Here is a 20936-nt window from a genome sequence, read left to right on the forward strand (position 1 = left end):
AGCTGAAGAGCTACTTGATGTCGCTTTTATAAATACTACAGTATTTCAAGATTAAATAAGAGTCAATTTATGTACTTTAATGTTATTAAAAAGAAGAGAAATTAAAATTGACTCACTATTTTTTATTTTTTTGGCAAAGCAAACAAAAAGGACATTTACGGAAATAATTAGGCCTTGCAACCCCAAAATTGTACTGCGCAAGTCAATACAGTGTCATATTGTCACAGTACCTACCTTTGTAAAACGAGATTACGAGAAATGCAAAGTAGAAATCAGAAATAATATACGAATAACTTTCGTAAATAATTACTACATAATCTTAAAAATACCAAATAGATTAATAAGGTAAATATGTAGAAAATTATCTAATACAAATCATAGCCATAATATTTAAAATCAAGACGTAACATACTTTATTTTAGATTTTTTTTTCAATTACTCCTTAGCGACCCTTAGTTGTGTTATAACGTTAATTATTAAATAATAGATACCTGTAATTTTTAAAAATTTTCTTTAATAAATTGCTCAATTGATCTATTTTCATTAGACATATTGATTGCCCGCCACTTTTTTAATTATGTAATTTTTTTTAAGGTTTTAAAAATGACTACAGGGAATTCTGGCGCGGTATTTTTCCTAGGAACACGAGCGCATTATCAGGTAATTTTTATTATTCATAAAAAATATTTACATAAATAAATGGGATATGAATTACACCCCTGTTGAGAAAAGGGACCTATTGTGACAATTCTGTTCGAAAAACGGAACTATTGTGAAAATTTAGTGTAAACTAACTCCAGTAATTCTTAATGTGGCGGGCAGGGCCACAAATTGTTAGAAGCCTAAGATAATATTCCGACAAACTGCATAATATGACCCTACAAATAACGTAATGAGGTCGATTTTATATGATATTTTTTCTCAACTTCAGCAGCACAAAATGGGTCGTGCACTAGGTTCAATATAAATTATGAAATTCTGATTACTAAATAAAGACAGATCTAAAACTAACGAAACACATTTTCGTTTTTCTATTTAACTTATTTATGAATTTTAATCAACAAAAATGTAATAAGTAGGTAATAAGTCCGACATTTTTATCACGTTTTTCTATGACGTCACAAGGTGCTTTTTCATACAACACGTTTAGTAGAAAGTAACTGATTTGACTAGTTGGATTTTCGAGCCTGTTGTCGATGCTTGTTTGAAAGATGTAATGTCGCTCTAAACTTTCCTTGTAGGTGCTCCAGCAACCAGAGTCCCAGTACGACGTCGAGAATGGAAACTCGACCGACTCACTCGTCTACCAGAAGCCAGAGCTATGGCAGGACGGCGAAGTCGACAACCTCGCTTACTGCGATACTGAACTTAATGGTGAGAAGAGAAGTCACATAATAACTCTCGATTTGAGTTCCCGGGTTTGATTCGCGATATGGACATAGAAAAAGGCTGTCCAGCTAATTGTCCGAAAGTTAGGTAATCCATGCTTCGGAGGGCATGTTACGAGTCACTAATGGCTAATAACCCGACAGAATTAAGATGACAGCTCACGTCAAATGGTTTGCTTACCAGCAAGATACCTTTTTTTCGCCCGGGTTATATCGCTTATGCCTCCAGTCAACCTCATTGGAGTAAACGAGAGATAAGGTTGACGCGCGCCGTGTAAGAATACGGATTTTTACCTTAAGGCGTAGGATAAGGAATAATACTACGCGCGCGGTGATAGGCGGAGAAGAGCGGAGATGTGCGGATTTGACCAATCACAGCGTTCGAGAGAGTGCAAAACAAAGACGCTCTGTCACTCTCTCCCTCACGGTGATTGGTCGATTCCTGCACATCTCCGCGTCAATGGAAACGCAGCCATAAGGTCGCCTCAACCACACGCCGGACACTTCGTACAAAAAACCCCGTTTTACACAGACACTACACATTGACGTTTTCGTACACGCGCATCTGTGTGTGTGACGTCTGAAGCCATTGAAGGGTGTTTCCATTAGGCACCCATTCCAATACGCCCCCGTCCAGCACGCTCCCACACTTGAAAATTTGTTTTTCCACTACGCTCCCATTCGACTTTTTCTTAATTATTTAACCTTCATAACAATTCTGTTCACAACAGTACTTTTATATGTATGTATTCTGGCAAAAAATACAAAAGTGGGAACGTAGTGGAAAAACAAATTTTCAAATGTGGGAGCGTGCTGGACGGGGGCGTATTGGAATGGGTGCCTAATGGACAGACCCCTATTGAAGACTAAAGTAAGACCGAGGGGGTGAGGTACACCTAGCTCAGCCGCTGGTGGGGAGCGGAGAGTTGCCGTTCTATACGTAGTATTATTTCTTATTCTATCCCTCAATTGAGGAGTCAGGAAGGTTCGAGTTAATCTTAGAATACGCGTGTGAGGCTCCCTCTCTTCTCTACTACAGTAACAGAAGAGAAAGACACCAACGTAGTGAAGCGGCGTACAAAGAGGAGACAGAGCGAGACAGCACTGTGCGAGAGGGACATAGAGATGAAACCAGCGCTACTCAACAATATCAACGACAAGTAAGTAATAGAGACGCGCTGAGTAACACTTTTGCCGAGTAACGAGTACCGAGTTTTACTCGGCTTAATTTTTTTTAAACCGAGTACTCGGCCGAGTAACTCGTTGGAAATTCGCGAGTTTAGACCAAATGTTAAATTCTGACCAACTGCAAACTGTAATACCATTTTTATTGCGAATATCGTCGTCATCATCAGCCGTACGATGCCCGCTGCTGGGCATAGGCCTTCCCCAAGGATCTCCACGACGATCGGTCCTGCGCTGCCCGCATCCAGCGGTTTCCCGTGACCTTCAAGAGATCGTCAGTCCACCTTGTAGCGGGCCTACCCACCGTCTTTATATATTGCGAATAATGTGTCAATGACCGCTTTCTCAGTGACAGTGTGAAGGCGAAGCCGCGCTCGAGCCTGTTGTCGTTGCTAGCGTCGCTCGCGCGGCGCAAGCGCCGCCTCCACTCGCATATCCAGTACCTCCAACATCTGGAGACTGCCCTCACCAGCTGCACGTACCGGGAGTCCTGTAGGTGTTTGGAGTGCCAGGTCAGTTTACCAATATATCTTCTAACAACAGCCTATGCACGTCCCACTGCTGGGCACAGGCTTCCCCTTTTCCTCTCAGACGACGCCCTGAGCCGAGGTGCGCGCCCAACTGGGCACCCTCAAGCCTGTTGTCTCATTTGTACCGGGTGAAAGCCTTCAGCGCTCCTCATTTGTTCGGCCAAATAGTTAATGCTATCTGCGGCAAATCTACAATAAGTCACGTCAAAAAAAACAGGCCTCCCCTCAGTCAACCTGAGGGGGTATGGAGCTTAGTCTACCACGCTGCTCCGCTGCGGGTTGGTGGAGGTGTTGGCTAATAGCTGGAACCAACGGCTTAACGTGCCCTCCGAAGCACGGAATAATCATATATTTATTAGTAAAGAGTAAAGTGCAGCGCGCCGATAGTCTCTCTCACTCTTACGCGTTAGGTAACACACGGACGAGTATGAAAATTTTAAAGTAACCGCGATCACCTCGGCTGGTCCGCTGATCACCTGATTGTCCAAAAAGTCAGATGATCCGTGCTTCGGAAGTAGAATAGAATTAGTTTATTATAAAAGGTGGACCGACGATCTGGTGAAGGTCGCGGGAAGCCGCTGGATGCGGGCAGCGCAGGACCGATCGTCGTGGAGATCCTTGGGGGAGGCCTATGCCCAGCAGTGGGCGTCGTACGGCTGATGATGATGAAAAGGACGCCACACACAAAAACAAGACAATAACATAAATTTAAAAATCTTCACAAAACAATTACAAAACAGCAAAACGGATGTTCGTTGAAATGATGATAAAGGTGGTGGTGGACGTCCTGAGATAAAAGTAAAGTCACGTTAATGTTCGGGGTTATGGGTCAGAGGAAGAAAATAGAAAATACTTTAGTAAAGAAAAGAGTAAATTTATTAACGCAACACACCCTACGCCATTGCATGTCAGAGAGAGAGGCCGTAGACAAACATAGACACTATAGTCTTTTTCTTAAAATAATAGGGATGCGTCACACACGACCAACACCAGTGATGTGACATTGCTACCATAACACCCCCCCTCAATGTTACATCACTCAACACAACTATATGAAAAAATATCCTATACAAAACAATCAAAAACTTTACATCCCATGACAACTTAATACAGACTTCTAACTCATAACTATATCTCTTTAATAATACAAACTGTTTTCCATAATATAAAATCAAACCCTTACTTATATAAATTTAAACTCAAACTTAAACTTCTTGAACTCAAAAACTCTTCCCTATAAACTTAAACATCTTCAACTCAAAACTTAAACTTAAAACTTCAATAATAACTTCTATTAATCAACTAAACAACATGTCTCTACAACTTACTTACACACAACTTAACTTCTAAAACAATATCTCTTTACATTTTTCAAACTTAGCTTTACTCAATGCTTTAGTACATATATCTGCCACTTGACTTTCAGTTTCAATATACTTCAAAATTACAACATTATCTCTAACTTTATCTCTAATAAAGTGATACTTCAAATCAATGTGTTTTAATCTTTTATGATGCTCAGGATTCTTTGCAATATGAATGGCTGATTGGTTATCTTCAAACACAACAAAATTATTACACTTTAAATTAATTTCTCTTAACAGATTTCTAATCCAACATCCCTCCGAAATACCTTTAGCTAGAGCTACATACTCCGCCTCCGTTGAAGATAACGCCACACACTGTTGCTTACCCGATGACCACGACACAGGACAACCATATACCTTCATAATACAACCTGAAGTAGACTTCCTGTCCTCCTGATCTCCTGCCCAATCCGCATCAGTATATCCTACTAATGGTACTTCCTCACCTTTCCTGTATATCAACTTTAGACCTAATGTCCCTTTAATATACCTTAAAATCCTTTTTAATCCCTTCCATACATCCTCACCTGCGCATGACTGAAACCTGCTTAAATAACTCAGAGCATAACATATGTCAGGTCGAGTACCTAACATAGCATACATTAAGCTTCCAATCAATCTCCTACATCTTCTTATCAGTTCTTCGTTCTTCTTATCACTCTTCTCAATTCTCAGTCCTAGATCCATTGGTGTAGATACTGGCTTACATTCTTCCATTTTATATTCCCTTAGTATTTTTCTCAAATAGTCTTCTTGGTCAAGCTCAATCACTCCTTCTTTCTTTCTTATGTTAATTCCTAAGTACTTTCCCTTAATATCTTTCATATCAAAATCCCTTCTTAACGCATTCTTCAACTCCTCAATCTTCGTCACATCCTCAGAAATTAAAATAATATCATCAACATATAATAACACGTAGAACTTTACTCCTTCCTTGTAATATAGACAATAATCACACTTGCTTCGAATAAACCCTTCCTGCATCATCAGCTTGTCAAATCTCTCATTCCAGTATCTGGGTGACTTCTTCAATCCATACAAAGACTTCCTTAACTTTAGTACCTTCCCATCCTGTTTCATACCTTCTGGCTTCTCCAAGTAAACCTCCTCATCAATACTTCCATTTAGAAATGCATTCTTCACGTCCATCTGTTGTATTTCCAAGTCAAATCTATTGGCTATAGCAAGCAGGATACGTAATGTTGGTAATTTCGCCACAGGAGCATAGATTTCTGAATGATCTAACTTATCTTCTTGTTTAAAGCCTCGTGCTACCAATCTAGCCTTGTAAACTTGTGTATCCTCGTCCTTCTTTATTTTGAACACCCACTTGCTATCTATTGTCTTCTTCCCTTTAGGTAAATCTGTCTCTATCCACGTCTCATTTTTCTCTAATGCTTCCAGCTCCTTATTTATCGCCTCTATCCACTTTATCTTGTCTTTTCCCTCTACAGCCTCCTTGTAAGTTAGTTCTTCCTCTCCATGTACCAACAATCCCACATCATAGTCCTCCAACCATTTGGGTTTCTTTACTCTCCTCTTTTCTCTTCTATTTCCCTCCTCCAACACCTCTTCACCAGCACTCAGCCACTCATCTTCAAGATATTCTTCTTCAAACTGCTCACTTCCATATTCACTTCTTTCTATATTTTTCTCCACTTCTTCTGTTCGCTGATCCTCTTCACTTACCTCCATCACTTCTTCATTTCCTGTCATCTCCTCTTCTTGTATTACACTGTCTTCATTATTTCCCATTGTATCTTCATCTTCTTTCAACAGGTCTTCACCTTCTAATACCTCCTCTTTATTTATTCCTCTGCTTTCCTCTGTATTATTTCTTGTCCTTTCCAAAAACACAACGTCCCTGTGTGTCTCCACTTCTCTCTTATTTTTGAACCAAACTCTATATCCTTTTGTATTCACTCCATATCCTACAAACCTTCCCAGTTCTCCTTTTGGGTCCCACTTTAATCTTCTCTGCTTTGGAATATGAACCGATACTTCATCTCCGAATGTTCTCAACTCCTTGATATCATAACTCTTTTTATACAGTAACTCATATGGTGTCTTCCCTCTCTGGCTACTACATCCTGTTCTATTGATCGTGAATACCGCATTATGCACTGCCTCAGCCCACAATTCCTTGTCAACATTCGCACTTATCAACATCGTCCTAGCAGCTTCTACTATGGTTCTCATCTCTCTTTCTATTCTACCATTCTGCTCCGGGGTGTACGCCACAGTGGTTTCATGCACTATCCCTTTCCTCTTAAATATTCCTTCCAACTCCCTGTTTTTAAATTCACCACCACCATCTGACCTGAACTTCCTCACTTTACATTCAAACTCACTCTCAAACTGCTCTAAAAACTCTACTATTTTATCCTTCGCCTCATACTTATTTTTAAGAAAATATACCCACCTGTAGCTGCTGTAATCATCCTTCAGTAAAAGGAAATAAGTAGACCCGCCTAAAGACCTTGACTCCATCGGCCCGCACAAGTCTGCGTGCACCAGCTCACCTGGACCCTCTGCACGGCTGTCACTGTTGGAGAATGGTAACCTATGTTGCTTTCCCTGTATACAAGACGTACATTGACCAATTAGCCCTTCATATTTTACATTGTTTTGATTTAATATTTCTTTTACATGCCTAAAATTTTGATGTGCAAATCTCTCATGCCATGTGGTTAAACTTAACATTGCTAAACTATCATCATTATCAAAATTATTTTCAAACTTGAATTGCATAAAATAGAATTTGCCATCTCGTTTAGCCTGAGCACAAACTGTGTTTTCCTTTAAAAACTTTACATGGTTACTACTTGATATAGTTATATATCCCTTATCAATTGCAGAAGTAAATGAAAACAAGTTAGCCATCAAATTTGGAACATATAAAACATTATACATTACAGAAGGTATGTATTCTGAACCGTTAAAAGCTAGAAAATGGATATCACCTACTCCTTCACAATCCAGATGCTTACCATCTCCTATCACAACCTTTTTAGAGAGAACCCTAAAATTGAAAAATAATTTTCTATCATATGTCATATGCTCACTGGCTCCAGAATCTAAAATAAATTCAGATTTATTTTTTAATATTGGCTCCTGAACTATAAATGCATTTTGAGATTGTTTTTCTTTAGATATGCTACAGTCTTTAGCCAAATGTCCAATCTTGCCACACTGATAACACTTTTTCTGTAGGTTACAGACTGCTGAAACGTGACCTGGTCTACCACACCTAAAACACTTCAACCGACACTCACTTTTCATATGTCCGATTTTACCGCACGCATAACACTTTACGTTTTTCTTATCGCTTTTCTTAGCAACAAACGCCGACGACGACTGTACTGTACTATCGCCCTTTTCCTTCACTCGCTCTTCTTCTATTAACAACCTAGCGACGAGATTATCATAGGTTTGTTTATCTTCGGGCGCCGACTCCCATGCAGACACGAAATGTTTATAACACTCGGGGAGTGACATTAACACTTTTGTAATTACGAATTTCTCCGAAATATCTTCTCCCATTTGTTTCAATTGATTTTTCAATTCTTCTATCTTTGACAGAAAAGTAGACATCTCTGTACCTTCCTCGTACTTATATTGGAAAAAGCGTTGTTGAACTATGTGGATGCTTGCTTCTGACTTCCGTTCATAAACACTGGCCAACTTTCTCCACATATCTGCCGCCGTAGAACAAGTTATAATATGCGTCATCGCATTTTCCGACATCCTTGTCACTAACCATGTTTGAGCTTTAGCATCTTTCCTTTCCCATTTAATCCTATCATCCTCGACTTCTGGTTTCACACATTTTCCTTCTACTATTTCTAACAAGTCTTGACTTCTTAGTAAAATCACCGATTGGAATTTCCACAGATTCCAATTGGACGCTCCCTCCAACTTAATATGCGATCCCGCACCCCTGGAATTATCTTCTCCCATTTTCTTGCTTGGCTTTCACACCTTCCTTCCCTTCTTTGAAATAACCTTACTTTTGTTCGACCACGCCGCCCAGTACGCCGCTTCCCTGCCGATCGTACCAAATCCGCTCTCCGATTCTTAACTAATTAATCACTCGCGCGCCTCTGGGCCCATAACCTGTTCGGGGTTATGGGTCAGAGGAAGAAAATAGAAAATACTTTAGTAAAGAAAAGAGTAAATTTATTAACGCAACACACCCTACGCCATTGCATGTCAGAGAGAGAGGCCGTAGACAAACATAGACACTATAGTCTTTTTCTTAAAATAATAGGGATGCGTCACACACGACCAACACCAGTGATGTGACATTGCTACCATAACAGTTAAGCCGTCGGTCCGTTTATTACTTACTGATGTAAGTGAGTGGTCGTTACCTGAGACATGTCAGGGGTTTTTGGCGGTTAAGTAATAACCCTGACACCAGGGTTGATGAGGTTGGTAATCCACCTCACAACCCACTAGCATAGGTATTCAATTCAATACACGTCATAGTTTACTATTGTGGGGCTGTCATGTGATGACACAATTATGTTTTAATTGCACACGTGTTTGTGAACAATAATGATAATTGCGTAAATAATTATGTCACCGCTATGATTAGATAGGTTACTAGAGACAGATGCACCTAATTGACGCCAATTAGTTGGCTAATATGACAGTCGGTAACTAGTAGATGGGTTTATTTTTATTTTTTGACGTGACTTATTGTAGATTTGCCGCAGATGGCATAAACTACTTGGCCGGACAAATGGGGAGCGCTGAAGGCTCTCACTCGGTACAACGTTTAAGACAACAGGCCTGAGGGTCCCCAATTGGGCGCGAACCTCGAGTCAGGGCGTCGTCTGTGAGGAAAAATATTTGAAAGAATTGACTAGTGGGTCGATAGCGATAAACACTGATTGAGGGAAATCGTCGACCACGCCAGCGGGGTCGGTATCGGGGTAGTGCGAACGATCTTCCTAGGAATATTATACCTACAAACCGGGAGCCGTGGTAGCCCAGTTGTTAGAACGCTTGCCTCTTGCTTTGAGGTCGCAGGTTCGGATCCAGCACAGGCCTAAACCAATGATTGTCGAATTTGTTTTCGAATTCATGTTTGGATCATATTATGATCCAAACATGAATTCAGCTCATGAATTGTGCTCAGCGGTGAAGGAAAACATCGTGAGGAAACCCACATTCCCGAGAAATGCATTTTCGGAGGTATGTGACCTAATCTGTATTGGGCTGATTTTCCCTTCGCGGATTGGAAGGTCAGGTAGTCGCTTGTGTAAAACCGGACCTGTCAAATCTTCAGGTTAGGTAAGTGGACCCTGTGAAAAACGGGATAATGCTAGGGGGATGATGATTGGAGTTTTTAAAAGTTGCTACAACATAAACCCATTTTTGGACATACGCCTATTTCCCACCGGGGTAAGCAGACTATAGAATTCCATTTGCTTCGATCCTGACACACTTCTCTTGCTTCCTCCACATTCATCAATCGCTTCATACACGCACGCCGGGTCAGAGTAGATCGTACTAAACCTTTTCTAAGGTCATCTCCAATTTGGTCAATGTAAGTCCTTCTAGATATGAATGATGACCCTTTTTATTACACCCAAGCGTAATTACATCTTCCACCCATTATTATTCTAATCTGCATGCCGCTATTTCCCAGAAATGATAATGAATGCTGCGTTTTCCGCGTAGTTACAATACATAACATCAATCATATCCAAAAACAAAGATAAAAGATACGTGTGTCTGTTATCCATGAAATTCGAAGGTTAAATGAAGGAAAATCTTTACAGCACCATCCATATTGTTTTTGACGAAGAAATCCAACTGACAATAGAAGAATTAAAGAAAAGGAAATAAGTGTTGGCCATTGCTTAGAAAATTTTACATCGGCCAATAACCCGACAGAGTTAAATAGACAGCACGTCAAACGGATTACATACCAGCGAGATGCCTATTTTATTCGCCCGGGTTATTCATTCGTTTTAAAATTAACTTGTTGACAATCATCCGTCCCTTTCCTTTTGGACGGATAGGAAAATGACGGAAATAACATAAAATTAGGCGGTGTCTGCAGGAATCGGGGCCATTGTTTTATGTTATGTTCTTTATTTTTGTTTTGTTGTTAAATTGACTTAAAATAAATATTAATCATAATCTTTCTTTGGCGTGATTTAAATTCTCTTCTCGCCTCACCTCGTCGGTGTAAAAGCTACTTTAGGCGGTTACAAAAAATGTCCTTTTTCGTAACTGGTTAGAAATGATAATTAATTACGAAAATAGAAAAAAAAGTCTTCTTTCTTAACTGGTTATCAAACAGTGAAAATTCTTTTTTCATAACTAGTTATGAAACTTTGGTTACGACAGGGGATGAAGGGGAAAGTCCCCCTCATTAATTTCAATCCGGGTAAAAATTGGGACCACCAAACCACCACTGCCATACCTTGTTTGAAACTAGTTTTTCTATTGAGGTTTTGTTAGCAAAATCCACATAATGTGAACTTTCTAGAAGACGCTTATGTGGTTTTCAAATGACAGGTAATTTACTGAAACATATAATTAAATAATTTTGTTTATTTCTGTTATGTTCTCCTTAAAAATAATTGCATATAACTAAACATTAAGATCACAAAATATCCACATGTTTTAAAACTAAAATATGGTGAGATGGTAACTGGCCCATAATATTTAAAAAGTTTTTAGATAAATATATTTTTTATAATAACAAATTAAATAAATGAGAAACTTAATTCCAGAATTATTTATCACAAAAGACTGTTTTGAGCTACATTATTTAAATTCGATAATTCAATTATTATTTAAATTACAATGAAATTATGATGTCAAAAAAATAATACTAAAAATATTTGAATTTACTTATTAGGTATTTGCTATTTACTTTTGACACTACACTTTTTATATTAGTTTAGGCAAAATTTTGAAGACATTTCTGACATATATGAGCCATTTTTAAAGCTTTTCGTAACGATTTAAATATACAGCACCGTTGTGGTTATTCATTTACTTATACTATCCCGTTAATAGCATGCAAAATTATAATAAAAGCATGCCGTATTGGGCTCTGCTTCTCTCTATATCAAACTAATAACTACATTTTATTAATAACCTGCATGAAATTCAACAATGTTAAGTCTGGATTAATTGTTAATGTCTGTTGAACATTTATCAATGCAAGAGTCAAAGTATGGCAAAAAATAACCTAACAATATTTACAAAAACATTATAATTTTTAAAGTCAAATTAACAAAACAGTCAGGTACAAAAACTAATTAACAAACTTATCAATGTCATATTCTAAATGTGAATCGTTGTGATCCGGTACGTCTATCTGTTTCTTTCTCTCTTCCAAGCGAATACATTTGAGACACTTCTGTCCTTTTCTCAACCAACAACCCCTGTGGTACATAGAGTTACATTTTTCACACATTATCGCTCCACTATCAAATGGATACAAAATCTCGTTGTTAGCACAGACTTCACACAAATATCCCTTACCAGAGCATAAAGGACAATTCGTTATATGAGATCTGCAAACTTCCGTTAACTCTGTCAACTGAGTTTCTAAGCTGCCATCGTTGATAGCTTGTAAATGAGCCATGCTGTACTTCTTGTTGACGTCTCCCAGTTGCACGAACAACGGGGATAGTAACGATGAGCCTTTATCACACGCACAGAGGTAACGACGCATCCATTCCAAGCCCCTTCTCATTTTGTGTACCCATTCTAGTTCAGCTATGAAATTAAATAACTTCGGGTTTATTCTTTCAACGTCAATGCATGGTCTAGACCACGATAAGTTTAACATTTGGAACCCAATACGAGAAACGGACCGTTTCTCCCAATCCCAGTTGTGGACCACTCTCGCTGGTATAGCAGACTGATCATTCCAATGGCACGTTGCACAGTAATATAACCCGGTGTAATCGCAGAGTCTTGGTTCGTTCCATGCATCTTTAAATGTCAACGCTGTGTCACATTCTGCACACTTATAGTCTTGCCCGGCCAAACCTTTTTCAGGGCAAATCGTCATTTCAAACTGTCCTTTGTCCGTCATAACGACATGAGCACATACTCTGCAGATGTGGTCTACGCATTTGTAATGGCAGAGGTAACCGCAGTCGGTACAAACATATGAACTCTGCACTATGCTCCATATAACTCCACTGCAGTGGTCACAGTATTGTTTCCTGTTGCTAGCACTTGTTTGCTGTTCAAAGTGGTGTCCTTTTATCGACACGCGGACCCTTAGGACCCCCTCATTGTCTTTCAGATCCTCTAATCTAAGCCGTAACTCCACTAAATAGCGCACAAACCATTTCCGTTCTTCCGAGCATTGTGGGCTACTAAACACATACTCTTTACACTGCAATATAGCCTTTTCTATCTCTTCTTTGGTCGCTGAACTGTGAATCTTTAGTTTTTTGTTCGCTACGGACCGAGGTATATAGTTTGAGTCGTAGCTTTCGTCCGCGGAAACACATCCAGAAGTTGAAGACGAAGATGGCGGGCTGGTACTCACTTCGACGGTCCTAGGGCTGCAACATATAAGGCTGTTGCGGTATTTAGGCGAATCGTTGGCCAAAACTTCCGCCATGGTGCAACAATAACATTAAACGCACAAAGACACACTCAAGGTCCCCCACGATAACATTCCCTGCTAACACTTTTGTCAATTTTGATATCTATCTACGTCACTGTAAAGTAAATTTTGGAAGCGGAATATTTTGTTTTAGGCTAAGAAACGTCTCATGTTGAAGAGGAAGCGCTTTGTTATGATAATTGTGATGAATGATTTGCTCGCAAAATGTTATTTCGTCATTTTCATTTTGACTTTGACGTTTGTAAAGATTTTAGTCGTTAGGTTGGTTCGCCTGGGTACGTTTCGTTTCCTGTTTTGGTTCGTCTTGTAACATGGTAGATACAATAATCCTTGGAATTTATGAATAATAAAAAAGAGTTTATCGTTATTACATTTTTTTGAATTATTTTATTATAAAATAAACTTAAGGTATTTTAATATCTAACAGTTTGTTATGAAAACTTCAAACATATCAAAATGTGCGTATTACGAAACCAAGCTTTAACTGCTCAAGGTAACCAACAAAACGACAAAAGTAGGTTGACGTCTACGCCCTCCGAGAATCTATATCTTTTCCAAATACGTTACGTACTACGTGCAGAGTATGCTTATTATATTATATAGCAAAGTAGCAACGAATAGCAAAATTACTTTAAATCTCATTGTTTTCTTTTATTTTACCGTCATCATCGGCACGAGCATTGATGAGATCAGCCTAACGACCTATTTATAAGGGAAATTAAATAATTAATATTATCATAATGAAACTTTGACCCAGTTCATCACGTGTTTGATATATGTCTGGGGTGCGTCTAATATAAATATTTACATCATATTAATTAATAATTTGTGCATCCGTTTGTTTGCATGACATAATTCCGGATTTTGTTCTCATATATCACTTTCGTAATGTTGTGATTTGTACACGCGTTATGTTTTTATTTACGATAAGTACCTAAATACCAGCAGGGATAGAATAAAGTTCAATGTATTTAAATGCATTTAAAAAAATCTAGATACATCTCTCATCTAGACAAATCTAGAGACCTCTGTGGTAGTTACACATAGTTCCGGGTTCGATTCCCGGTCGGGTCGGTTAGGAGAGTAACTTTTCTTGTAACATGACTCACACTGGTAAATTTGCTAAAATGTTACAGAGCCGTTACTTCGAGTGTGACGAAAGCGACTACAGTTCGGAGGAGAGCGAAGAGTACACCTCGCGGTACGCCGCCCAGGAGACCCCGCAGCCAGTTGTGGAGGAAGACGACGATGAAGTAAGTTTCCCATTCCGTCACACTAACACCTGTACTCTCTCTCAGTTGAGGCGACCTGAAGGAAGATCTGGAACTCTGTTCAAACTCGGTATTACACCTATGTTCAGAAGTCGAATTCTAAAGGCTCAAGTGTTACCACATTCCTAAAAAGAATCGAGTAATGTTTGGGGTGAGTCGAATCTTTAAAATCGACGCTACTCTTAAATTACATACATAAACAGCCTATATACATCCCACTGCTGGGCACAGGCCTCCCCTCAATCAACCACAGGGGGTATGGAGCATTCTCCACCACGCTGCTCCAATGTGGGTTGGTGGAGGTGTTTTTACGGCTAATAGCCGGGACCAACGGCTTAACGTGCCATCCGAAGCACGGAGTCATCTTACTATTTCGGATAATCAGGTGATTCAAGCCTGAAAAGTTCTTACCAAACAAAGGACAGTCTCACAAAGTGATTCCGACAATGTCCCCGTCGAGAATCGAATCCGGACCTAAAGATCGTGAGCCTAACGCTCTAACCACTAGCCCACGGAGGCTGTTACAATAGGGCACGTTAAAAAAAAGTAAATATCCTTTGTGTTGTATAGTGTTAATCTACCTATCTCCTTAATTTCCTTTAATCTATCTTAATTAATATATTTTCTTCATAATTATATTTGCTTATTTTCTTATTTATTGTAATCAAATCCCGACACTTTTTTGTCGGCACGATAGTTCAAAGTATTTATAAGCGTAACTTTGGTACAGGCAGAATATCAGTGTTGCTAAGTGTGGTATTTCTACTATCCTTCGCAACAACATGCTGAGTCAGTCCCATTTCCCTGGCAGTGTATTTTTGATTTGTATACTTATCTTTATCTTCTTTACTATTGTACTGCACTGTTTTGGGAATAAAGTTTTTTTTTTGACGTGACTTATTGTAGATTTGCCGCAGATGGCATTAACTACTTGGCCGGAGAAATGGGGAGCGCTGAAGGCTCACACCCGGTACAACGTTTAAGACAACAGGCCTAAGGGTGCCCAGTTGGGCGCGAACCTCGGCTCAGGGCGTCGTCTGAGAGGAAAAATATTTGAAATTCTATAAATAAATAATAAATAAATAAATAATACATTTATTTCACACAACAAGAACAATTTACATATTTTTAAACATTACATTAACAATAAAATATAATTTTGTTGGTGGCTATTTAAAAGCAGAAGGTAGGTAACCCTGTCTCTCAAACTAGGAGAGCTGTATCTTGAGAGGCAGTGTTCAGTTTTTACAGTTTTTAAAAATAGCATTGAGTGGAACTATATAATTTATATCCGAAATAGTCCAAGTGCTCGAACAACAAAAATACCTAAACTAATTTGCGTGAATGATGTATGTGTGTAGGTGTGTATGATGTTATATGTGTGAGAGTGCGTGTACGTGTGTTATAGTGTGAAAGGATGAGTGTGTGTGTTTTAGTAGCTTAACATTTTAATTTATATGTTGTTGATTGATTATGATTAAAGATAATTGATGTATTTCATTTACGTTTGTATACGAATAATATCCTTCGTTTTGTCGTAATTAAGTCTATTCTCCAGGTGTTCATAGACTCGGCCCCCGGCGACACCGCGTCGACGGACTTGCTGCTCGCTCCCGCCTCCCCCCCGCGCAGCATGTCGCTGTCATCGGCCTCGGAGCCCGACATGGAGATAGAGGTCGCCGCCGGCACGCCAGTGCTTCTCAACTACCTGCTGACACACCCCATCACATGCAGCATACAGTAGACTGCAGAACCGCCGTCTTAAACTAGGCTGGGGCCAGCGGCGTAGCATGGGTGTCGGCCGCACAATTTTGCCGCCCTTTTATTTAGATATTTCAATTTAGAATAGAATAGAAATAGTTTATTATGAAAGGACGCCACACACAAAAAAAAAGACAACACATATTAAATTTCCACTAAGACAATTACAAAAAAGCAAGACGGATGTTTGTCGAAATGATCATAAGGTGGTGGTGGACGTCCTGAGATAAAAGGGCCTCACTCAGCACAAGTCGCGGCGTGAACCACGACGCTGATAATATTATGTGGAATTTACAAATTACCACAGATTTTTTTTGTTTTAAATTGAATGACGTTTACATTCGTTACGCGCGGTTTTTTTAAATATGAAAAATTTAACGTATATTTTTCAATCTTTCTGAGAGATTTTCTTAATATTTTTTTCCGTAAGAACCTTGTACAGATTGTTAGTAAACTACAAAAAAGAAATCAGCCAAATCGGTCGAGTCGTTTTTACGTTATGTCGTGACAACGGAAAACGGGTTTCATGCCGCCCCCTAAAAAGTGCCGCCCGGGGCGGGCCGCCCCTGCCGCCCCCACTACGCTACGCCGCTGGCTGGGGCCCTTGGGCACTCAAGAATTTGGGGCCCTTTTGGAAAGTAAAGAAAGCGAATTGGAAAGTAAAAAACTAAATACACTTACATTTTTTACTAATCAAATACAGCATAGGTTTTATGGTTTTTGGAAAAGTCGCAGTCATCGATAATATAATGGCGTAGTATATGATATGCCGTGTAAATCTAACCTTCTGATAAGATTCCTGATTTGTGAAAAAAGTGTAATGTGCCCGACAAAAATGTTTTGAGAATAAATGTGTAAGACAAATTGTGGAGCCTTCGGGGCCCCCCGAGAATGGGGGCCCTAGGCACGGGCCCCGTGTGCCTTTATGGTGAAGACGGTATTGATTGCAGATTGAGTCGGTTATTCCATTTGCCAGTCCAAGGTTGCGTCACACGAACACTTCATACAAACAACCTCGTTTTACACATACATTTGTCCGGCCATGTAGTTAATGCCATCTGCGGCAAATCTACAATAAGTCACGTCAAAAAAAAAAAAACACATACTACATATTGACATTATCGTACACGTGCATCTGTGTGTGTGACGTCTGACGCCATACGATTGAAGACTAAAGTAAGACCGAGGGGGTGAGGTAAACCTAGCTCAGCCGCTGGTGGGGAGCGGAGAGTTGCCGTTCTATACGTAGTATTGTTCCTTATTCTATGGTTGCGTCTTGGACAATGACGTTCCCGAGAATGTTACCTTTGGGAGCATTCCCGGCAGTAAAGGTGCACAACTTATATAAAAAAAAATTTTTTGACATATAAAACAAGGTTACAAAAAAAAATCATTGGAAAAAAAGACATTGGTGCTAATTCCTGTAAATACCATCTAATTTTATTTTAAGTTATATCTGTCATTTTCTTATCCGCCGAAAACGAAAGGGACGGGTAATCGACAAGCATAAAATTTATGGAACACACGTTAATTCACAAATCTAAACCAACCGTCTAAAAATTTTACATCCGCCAATAACCCGACACAGTTAAGTAGACAGCACGTCAAACGGATTGCATACCAGCGACGTACCTTTTGATTCGCCCGGGTTATTATTCATTCATTTACTCATTGTTCCTAAAATTAAGAGCTGTGAATCATCCGTCCCTTTCCTTTTCGACGGATATGAAAATGACGGATATAACTTAAAATAAAATTAGGCGGTGTCTGCTGGAATCGGGGCCATTGTCCTTACAATGAGGAACTTTCCAATCGACGTTCCCCAAACACACGATAGATGGCGTTGTTCACTTTTAACGTGATAATTACCTATTTTCTCATTACTCGGGTAAGTATATCATTATTCAAAAATACAATGTAATGACAGAAGCATATATAAAAATAACTATTACTTGATATTTGGATCACATTATGTATAGAATTATGTTGCTACCTATATGTATTGCTTCTCTTTATTTTTATCAGAATAATAACGGGTGGAAGATGTGTTGTGCCTGGGTGTAATAACAGGGGTCATCATTTATACCCAAAAACAAAGATAAAAGATGCATATGTCTGTTATCCATGAAATTAGAAGGTTAAACGAAGGAAAATGTGTACAGCGCCATCTGTATTTATTTTAGGGAACATAGTTTGGAAAGTCGCTCCTTGTCTGTTATCTTTAGGTTACAACGCCGTGACTTGGAGATGATGTTTGTTTTTATAAACGGCCTAAAAAAAATACAGAGTGTTAGTGACATCGTAACGAAAACTTTGAGGGATGATTCATGCCATGATTCTGAGTTGATATCAAGTGGAATTTTCCGTCGCAAAAGTATGGAACTGAAAAAAATATAAAAAAAAACATGAGTTTTCCGACGGGAAATTCCACTTGATATCAACTCCGAATCATGGTCTGAATCATCCCCCTCAGTATTCGTTACGGTGTCACTAACACCCATACCTACTCGTATGGCTACATGTATACGTACTTGTATGGGTTGTAAGTGACATCGTAACGAATACTGAGGGGGATGATTCAGCTCATTATTCTAAGTTAATATTAAGTAGAATTTGAAATAAAAGAAAAAAATAAAAGAAAATAATTAAAAAACTAGAAAAATTATAAAAATATTATGGATTTTGCGATGGAAAATTCCACTTGATATTAACTCAGAATAATGAGCTGAATCATCCCCCTCAGTATTCGTTATGATGTCACTTTCACCCTGTATACAAAAAGAAAGGGGTTGTTCGTCTATGGCAATCACTTTGAACAAGTTAATTGTGTTTAGTATTACAAAAAATGCGGAATCAAAACCGTCCCCTTAACTTTATTCCTTCAAAACTGCTTTGAATGGACAACTTTTGGTCGGCCAGTGAAATTTAGTTCAAATTGTCCAACCTCATATTAATGTTTTCAAATACTAGAAGAATAGATAGAAGTAATAATTCCGTTTCAGTATTATTTTACAATATACTTAGTTAATAAATAAATAGTTAATTATGAATATGTATGTAAGTACGATGAGCTGCAAAAGTCCAATCAGTTTCTTGCAAATTAATAAATTTACTGGTTGTACTTAAGATCTCCAGCGGGCTTAACACCGTAAGCGCGCGACTCTTTCTCGCCGCGAATTTTTCTGTAATAGACCAAAAACACCTCCAAAAACATAAATTTTATAATTATGACAAACATTACAAATAATTCCCTGGGGTCAGTGACTGGACTTTTGCTCTTTGTTTGTACCTCCTGGTAGCTCTTCGTACCACGGAAATCAATATCTTCTTCTTCTTATCGTGTGCGATGTGAGGTGGAATACCAGCCTCATCAACCCTGGTGTCAGGAACTACCGTCTGTAATTACCGTGAACGCATACACATTCTAAAATCTTTTTGTAAAAATCCAGTTAGAACTTATGTATGTCGCCAACTTAAATAGGTAAGTTCTATCTGAATATTTTCAAAAATAATAAATAAATAGAAGAATTCTAGGATATATTAGCGTTCACGGTAATTAAATTGCCGGTGTTCGAAGAACTACCCACCCACCTATTTTGTATTTATTTAAAAATATTGCTTGTATTTTAAATCTATAAAATAAAATATTTTAAGGATATTGAAATTTAAAAGACATTTTGCTTGTAAATGTAAATTAATTAAATCAAAATAAAACGATCAAAGAAATCAAATTTCAATTTATTTCGAGATTACATAATTTTCAAAGAAACCGTGGCAACCGCCATCTTGGGAAATTAAAGTATTCCTATAGTCCTTGCGCTCTAGCACGGTGCGTAAGAGAAGGACAGAAATATACGAGTTCAGCCTAGTGCAAATGGGACAGACTAAGAAAATGTACCATTCTGACAGCTGGGAGGTTAAACAGGCCACATCGAAGCAATTCATCTAAAAAGCAATATTGCAATTTGACACTTGCGTATACAAAGGAAGTGCGCAAAGCGAACAAATGTCGAATAGCAATTTTGCTATTACTTTTTTAGATAAATCGCTTCAATGTGGCATTTTTAACCTGTATGTTTTACGCACTACGCTATAACGCAAAAGGCGTATTTGTTCGTAGTGAAACAAAAATATGAACATTTCGTCTAAATCTAGAAAAAAAAGGCACAACTGCCTTCGTAACTAGAGTAGGTACCAATATATACAGAGTTTTTAAATAAAATTAACAATCTTTTTAACAACTTTTCTCAAGTTCATTAAGTTGAAAGTTGTTCTTCGTAACTATTGGCTTTGAGTGACATTATAACCATTTGTATATGGATAATGGTGCTAATTCCTGTAAATACCATCTAATTTTATTTTAAGTTATATCTGTCATTTTCTTATCCGCCGAAAAGGAAAGAGACGGGTAATTGACAAGCATAAAATTTATGGAACACACGTCAATTTTAAGCACAAATCTAAACCAACCGTCTAAAAATTTTACATCAGTCAATAACCCGACACATTCATTTACTCATTCTTCCTAAAATTAAGAGCTGTGAATCATCCGTCCCTTTCCTTTTCGACGGATATGAAAATGACGGATATAACTTAAAATAAAATTAGGCGGTGTTTGCAGGAATCGGGGCCATTGTTTGCGCACTTAACATAGCGGTAAATATAGCTTATTATATAGGCAGTTGAATTTCGAGTGGGTTTGAATTTCTGCCTAGAATTGACGTGTGTTCCAAAAATATTTGACGATTACCCGTCCCTTTCGGGGGATAAGAAAATGACAGGTATAAAATTTGATGTGTGTACAGTCATGAGCA

At 38.5% G+C, this 20936-nt stretch overlaps 2 protein-coding genes across 2 annotated transcripts; one reads left to right on the forward strand and one right to left on the reverse strand.

The window, feature by feature from the left end:
- Window positions 1-214: 214 nt before the first annotated feature.
- On the forward strand, window positions 215-16404 carry LOC126378498 (uncharacterized). The gene is made up of 7 exons (XM_050026904.1): window positions 215-345; window positions 595-660; window positions 1242-1374; window positions 2428-2548; window positions 2923-3085; window positions 14227-14343; window positions 15920-16404. Exons 2-7 carry the CDS (start codon window positions 604-606, stop codon window positions 16103-16105), a joined length of 777 nt encoding a protein of 258 aa, XP_049882861.1. The 5' UTR covers window positions 215-345; window positions 595-603; the 3' UTR covers window positions 16106-16404.
- On the reverse strand, window positions 11029-13337 carry LOC126378434 (differentially expressed in FDCP 8 homolog). Its single transcript, XM_050026797.1, has one exon. It carries the CDS (start codon window positions 13082-13084, stop codon window positions 11756-11758), a length of 1329 nt encoding a protein of 442 aa, XP_049882754.1. The 5' UTR covers window positions 13085-13337; the 3' UTR covers window positions 11029-11755.
- Window positions 16405-20936: the final 4532 nt, after the last annotated feature.

This window comes from Pectinophora gossypiella, chromosome 26, assembly GCF_024362695.1.
Source record: "Pectinophora gossypiella chromosome 26, ilPecGoss1.1, whole genome shotgun sequence".
Classification (NCBI taxonomy): Eukaryota; Metazoa; Arthropoda; class Insecta; order Lepidoptera; family Gelechiidae; genus Pectinophora; species Pectinophora gossypiella.

Coding starts and splice junctions, on each gene's coding strand:
- LOC126378498 (XM_050026904.1), top strand. CDS start 604: ATGACTACAGGGAATTCTGGCGCGGTATTTTTCCTAGGAACACGAGCG. Junction 661..1,241: donor GAACACGAGCGCATTATCAG/GTAATTTTTATT, acceptor CTTTCCTTGTAG/GTGCTCCAGCAACCAGAGTC. Junction 14,344..15,919: donor TGGAGGAAGACGACGATGAA/GTAAGTTTCCCA, acceptor TCTATTCTCCAG/GTGTTCATAGACTCGGCCCC.
- LOC126378434 (XM_050026797.1), bottom strand. CDS start 13,084: ATGGCGGAAGTTTTGGCCAACGATTCGCCTAAATACCGCAACAGCCTT.